At 40.8% G+C, this 6,000-nt stretch overlaps 1 protein-coding gene across 12 annotated transcripts in view; it reads right to left on the bottom strand.

Annotated features, from left to right (window-relative positions):
• Nucleotides 1–293: 293 nt before the first annotated feature.
• The window catches only part of LOC105248006 (glucose transporter type 1), a 34,899-nt gene continuing 29,192 nt past the window's right edge, over nucleotides 294–6,000 (bottom strand). For 3 of the 12 annotated variants that reach the window (XM_020026463.2, XM_020026461.2, XM_020026460.2), the window contains exon 14: nucleotides 3,878–4,785. In XM_020026463.2, coding sequence (XP_019882022.2) covers nucleotides 4,635–4,785 — 151 coding nt within the window. In that variant the 3' untranslated portion in view covers nucleotides 3,878–4,634. Of the gene's footprint in view, nucleotides 2,730–3,877; nucleotides 4,786–5,178; nucleotides 5,572–6,000 lie in introns of those variants that run through there. The other 9 variants (XM_020026469.2, XM_020026470.2, XM_025411256.1 and 6 more) reach the window with 8 other exon arrangements.

Below are 6,000 nucleotides of genomic sequence, written 5' to 3'. Positions count from 1 at the left end.
AAATATCGAATCGCGTGCACTTTGTTTAAAAAAATCGATAGCAGCGGAGGGAGGGGGAGGAGAGAGGGGGAGAAAGATTAATGACGGAGTAAGAAAAGGCATGCCTCTGCGCAGACAGGCTGCTGTTATTGATTTCGCAATTTCGAACGGGAAGGTGTGTCGATTCCTATCGCGATAAAAAAAAAAACGCATCTACGATCCTGAAATATCGATCATTCATTAATTTACATTCGCGAAGTTGCAATTTTAAATCAATTTAGGAGGATTACAAAAATTTCACTTCGATTCATTTCTTTTTAGATAAATTTTTATACGCATATTTTTCTTATAAAACATTTTGTCGCGTTCTTTTCAGATGTTATCGTTTACTAACGATTGAAAATAACTTCAAGATATATTGCAGAAATATTTGAGATGCGAATAATTAAGGAATCGACACATCCACACGGCCGAAGCTGAAATTGTATTGTAGTGTACCCTGCGTCTTGTAAGATAAAATATGGTTGATTAGTTTGTTGAATATACTGCGGTCGAGAGGCACCGTATGAATTCGACGTGATCGCGAACGTCGTCGAGGTCGCGGCTAATCGAAAGATAAGCTAATAATTCCATGTGGTTTCTTTTGACATTAATTTAATGCAGTTGGTCGATGCCCAATTTGAGATCTTCGATACGAGATTCGCTATACTTGTTCGTTAACGCACTGTTACGCACCGCGACTTATAAAGGCAAGTAAAATTCCTTTTCCCATCTCCTTTGATTTCATAAATTTCGAAAAATTGCTAGCCTTCCCTCGCAACGAAAAATAGGCGGATTAAAAGGAATCGGCAGAAAATTGACCTCAATTCCTTTTAACTCCCCATTTTGCTTTCACAGAGGTCGGAGCACCTTTAACCGGCGAATTTTTTTTATCGTTTGAAACATCGCTTTTGAATATTCCGATCGTCATCATCATCTTTTCGTTCATTCGGAAATTAATCAGTCCATTCACGAAGCGAACGAATTCGATGCGTTTTCGTCTCTCCGGCACGTAGCGTACATTCGCTCTCGATAATTCCGGAATCGAACGCCGGAAACGACGAAAAGAAAATATCACAGTGTCTCGAGGGCAGCTCGCGTAATCTTTTGAATTTGTTGCGGGTTTATGGCAGTCGCGCGCACGGTACATCTATCCCATCCCATCGTTGTCGTCGCGGAAGTAACAGCGCGCGGCTTAATAAATACACAACACGTTGCGATGAATCGTACAGAGGACAGAGTGTGATACAAAAAACGACACGTAGTCCCGACACATGAGTCCTAGAAAATTAATGATATAAAAGTGAAGGGGTATTATTATAGATACACGTTCGTCGCCTTCGTTCTCTCTCTTCCGAGGACGAAGGGGTTGCTACGCTGACCGGGGAAGGGGGTGCGGACGAAAAGCGCGTCCTCGACCAAGCCTATGCCTTCCCCCCCCCCCTTCCCTGCCTCCTCGTGTGCGTGTGTGTCTGCCAATTCACATTTCGATATCCTTCGATGTCGCACAAAGTTCCGAGTATTAGCGCGTGATCGCCGATGAAGCGATCTTCTTTTGCATTTCCCGTTTTCCCAAGCATACTCTAAGCACAAATCACTTTCGCAGCATTTCGATTAATCTATCTCGATCGCTCATCATCCACGCGCGCGGTTACACGTCTTTTCCCGACTCGAATGCCCGAGGGAAGATCGGAAGGAATCTTTCCGGGGACGAGAATCTCGCGTCTCGTCTTCATCGACATCTTCGGCATTTTTCGATATTACCTCGCCAAGCGATCGAATATCGGTTTCAAAGCATCCCTCTAACGTATTCATTTTATATTCGAACATTTCGTGACGTTCCGAGTTAATTTATCGTCGCCAAGTACCTTTGAGATGTAAGCTCGATCGGGATAATTTCGACAACAAGAGCGGATGAATGCGACACCGGAATTTTTCCCGGACGATAATCGTTACGAAGTCCCGATTCGCATGTCGCGCTTGTACTTATCTCATAATAAATATCACGAAACGATTAAGAAGTGACGCCCGGTCGCGCGCGGTTACGTCGTCGAGAAAACTATCGCGGTGCCTCATTTATCCTTAAATCGGAGCGCATTCGTTGAACTCGACACTCTTGGAAAAAAATCACCCCGATCGACCCCAAGCTCTTTTCACTGAATCGATTCGACTCTCTCGCGGAGACAGACAGACAGACATACACAGAGAGAGATCGCGATCGATGAAAACGAGGAACACTCGTCACTCAATGTATCGCCCGTACCGATGATGAGATTTCGCAATACTCCGCTTCGCGTTTTTTTTTTTTTTTTTTCGTTTCCGGTTCGTCTCCTCTCACTGTTCGCTGCATATCGCGCCGCTCGTCGTCGTCGTCATCGTCATCGTCATCGCCGTCGTCTCGAAGCTGTCGGTCGCGCTCCAGCCGAGGCTGGCCGCGCGACGCAGACTGTGACGCAGGAAGGCCGCGCACGCTTTGCTGCTCTCGGTGATGATCTCGTACAGCTGCGTCTCTAGGCTAAGGCTGCTGGTGGTGAGCAGCAGCGGCAGCGGTATCGGCGCGTTCATGATCACTAGGTTACCGATATTAAGAGGAGCTGTTTCCCATTGTCAGACACCGCTGTTCGGAAAGCGTGGCGGGGGAAGCGGGGGCGGTGGTCTCTCCGGCTGAGCGGGAGCGACGGAAGAGCGCTCGGATCCAGCTGCAAACACAACTGTGGGGTGCACGTTAATCTCACGTGTGTACGCGATTCCCTCGACACGTGTGTCAATTACTTGTCAACTACTTTCCGGACACATGGCTAAAGTATATATGTTTAGATATGTATATGTATATGTCTCTCGTGTAAGGACAACAAGCAAGCTTCTACCGCACTCTCGATCGTTGTGCCTCGATCTTTCCTAGATCGGAATTAATCCGCGATACATAGGATAAGTATATAATGCTTCGTCTTCGTATGTGTTCGTGTGTGTGTTTAGCAAGTATCTTCAAAATTCAAGAGGGCGACGTATGATAAGCTCCTTCTTTATAGCCACTGCTACTCTTAACAGTCTCAGAGCTAATCCCATGCAATTTAAGCGCACTGATGTAAACTGGCCAAAAAGAAGGTTCACGTTGGGAATTATTCTGTCCGACGTTAAAAGTTTTTCTCGGATGTATGTAATCGGTATTAAGAGCGAGAGATAAGTGGCGCCTTTGTTGCAAAATGAATGTTCGTTTAATCGTGAATCTCCTTTAAATCAAAATTCTCAAAAATAGCATTAATGTTGTCTCTGTACACGCGTGTGTAGATGCGCGTTCGCGATATCCGGACATTGTGATATTTGAAAAAAATTTGTTTAATTTGAGAAAACATGATGTACTTGCTCGTATATACAATTAGTAAGAATATATATTCGTGTCTCCCCCTTATCGCCACACGCGAAATATCTTAATTACAATCGCTAATTAAATTAATAATGAGATCCGAGCTAACTGACTTAAAGTTTTCAAAGCCAAACGTCCGAAGCTGAAAATTCTCACAGGAGATGAAATTGCTCTTCGCTCCTACGCACTAGAGATTACATTCATGCGCGCATGCCCGATACCATTCATGCTGCGAGAGTTTATTGTACAGCATCGTACTAAAATTAACAGCAACAACGCCAAGTATACGTATGTATATGTACATTGGCTTGAGAGAGAATTCATTACATAACGAAATAAATCTTCGCCCCGGATTGCCACATCAATTTCACAGAAATGCTATGTCAGTATATAGTATGTGTCAATGAGAGATTGGCCTGCCTTCCATTTAAACTACTACAAAGGCCAGTGTCGATAGCGCATAAGATATATTTATATATATATATATATATACGATATAACGTTCGTATAAATAAGCAGGATATGAGTATATATATCTATACCCAACTTTTCGTTTTGCGTGAGATTACGTAGCATTAATTTCAACGTGTGTAGATTCAATACAGGATGGGAAATTCACGTTGTACAGATATGACGATAAATATAGTATGTATGTAATACATATAGAGCTTATTATTCTCTCTCTCTGTGTGTGTGTGTGTGTGTGTGTGTGTGTGTGTGTGTGTGTGATACAGATATTGTTTACAGTTTATTACAGATGCGAAGATATCGCCGAGAATCGTTGCTCCGCGAAGGCAATGTATTTTCGATTGTTTGGTTAATGTGTAACGTAATTATATCAACTTGCTTCTGTAGATTTTTTATATACGATTATGCATTGTCAGAAAAATAAGCTCTACTGAAACTCTGAAAGTCCAGCGAGTTTTCGGTGTATGTCGCGAGAGTACTCAACTCAAGCGGTGTATGAAACAAAAAAAGCCAAGGTAGAAAATCACTAGATCGATGTTCAACGTAAATTATTACGTAGAATGAGAACAAAATGTGATCATAAGCAAGCACTGAAAAGCGACATTTGTCGAAAAAAACGACAGGTTTAGTTAGAAATTCAATTTTCCTCGCAGAGAGTTTAAAAGAAAATGATTAGTTTGTGCAATTATTCTAATAGATGGACGATGTCATAAATAGATCAAATTTTCTTGTGAGATCTCTCGATATAGAGTACACGTTGCGACATTGCGATCTGTCTTTGCCATCATTTACTTGTTATCGCGATAAGATATAAATAAAGTTTTGATAATGTTTTCTCGCTATAATCACTCGTGTGTGTCTTGTCGAAGCGGCACAATGTATACTTTGACTGTCGTGTAACCAGCACTTTGACGCCTCTGCACTTTCGAATTATACTGAAAGCAGAAAAGTAACGTTCGCAAATAAATTCAAAACAGATGTTCCACAATGAAACTACAAATCAGGAAAACTTACAAACATACATATGGCATGCAAAATGATGGGTATGCGCGCAAAGCGACGCACGGCAAACAATTCTTGTATACCGATGATTTGCTATGCGTTCGATTATTAATGATTTAATAATCAATCTTAATGCTTTAATATTTGCAGAAAAATTTAATACAAAAGCTTAAGTCATGATAAGATGATCAGGTGTATAAAAAAAAAATTAATAAATATTTTGAACATAATATGCAAGTTATGATATATGTAAAATAAATAAGCAATGATAAAAATGCAAAAATCTGATATAGTAAAAAAAAGTTATTCCGAAAAATCGGATTATATTTAATATAGTCAGCCAGTGCATGTGTCAGTTTTTTCATTCAATTCACTCATTAAATTGTCAAAATATTGCCAACGGCCCATTTACAAATGGGAAGATAAAGCTTACGAAAGATGCCTGATCATCCGTAGTCACCGCACAAAGTATATCGAGAGAGAATAAAATTCCAAGAAATTCTCAATAAATTCGCAGCCATTCGCAGTTTAAAGAATTGTTTGTCTTGCGGACGAAGATGACAGGGTTTTACAGATTATCGTGTTAACGATGTTGGTCAGGGTTTTTTTTTAAAGCCTTACATGAATCAGGATGTGGCTTCTCCTCTGCCACCATCAGGGCTGCACTCTCTGCTGGCGGTATGTGTCCCTCTAATGCATTCACACAGTTTAGCATGCTCCTGTAAAACATCACGCGACTTGTCCAAGTTTCCATTTCTTTAAACCACATTTCTATTTTTTGTTTTCTTTTGTCTTTTTTTTTTGTCTCGCTTTTTTCATCGCATGAATTTTCTTCCGGAGCATCGACTCGACGTGCATTGCACTGCATCTTATGAAATACATTACGACAGTTTTAAATTTAATCTTTTCATTTGCCATCAATCTGTTTCCAATTGAATCACTTTTACTTGAATCCGACGAATCGGAAATCTATGGGAGCCAGCTATACCGTTGTTACAATTTTTTATCATGACGGATATTACCGTATACTGTGATATGATCAGCTGAATTTATTAAACTGAATGATACATGATATTTTAAACAATGAATGATGAATAAATGTAGGGAAAATACAGCTACAAATGCAAAGAAAACTCAAGATGCGAAAT

The sequence above is a fragment of the Camponotus floridanus genome, unplaced genomic scaffold (genome assembly GCF_003227725.1).
Source record: "Camponotus floridanus strain SB8 unplaced genomic scaffold, Cflo_v7.5 scaffold39, whole genome shotgun sequence".
NCBI lineage: Eukaryota > Metazoa > Arthropoda > Insecta > Hymenoptera > Formicidae > Camponotus > Camponotus floridanus.
This window is presented reverse-complemented; position numbering and strand designations above follow the sequence as displayed.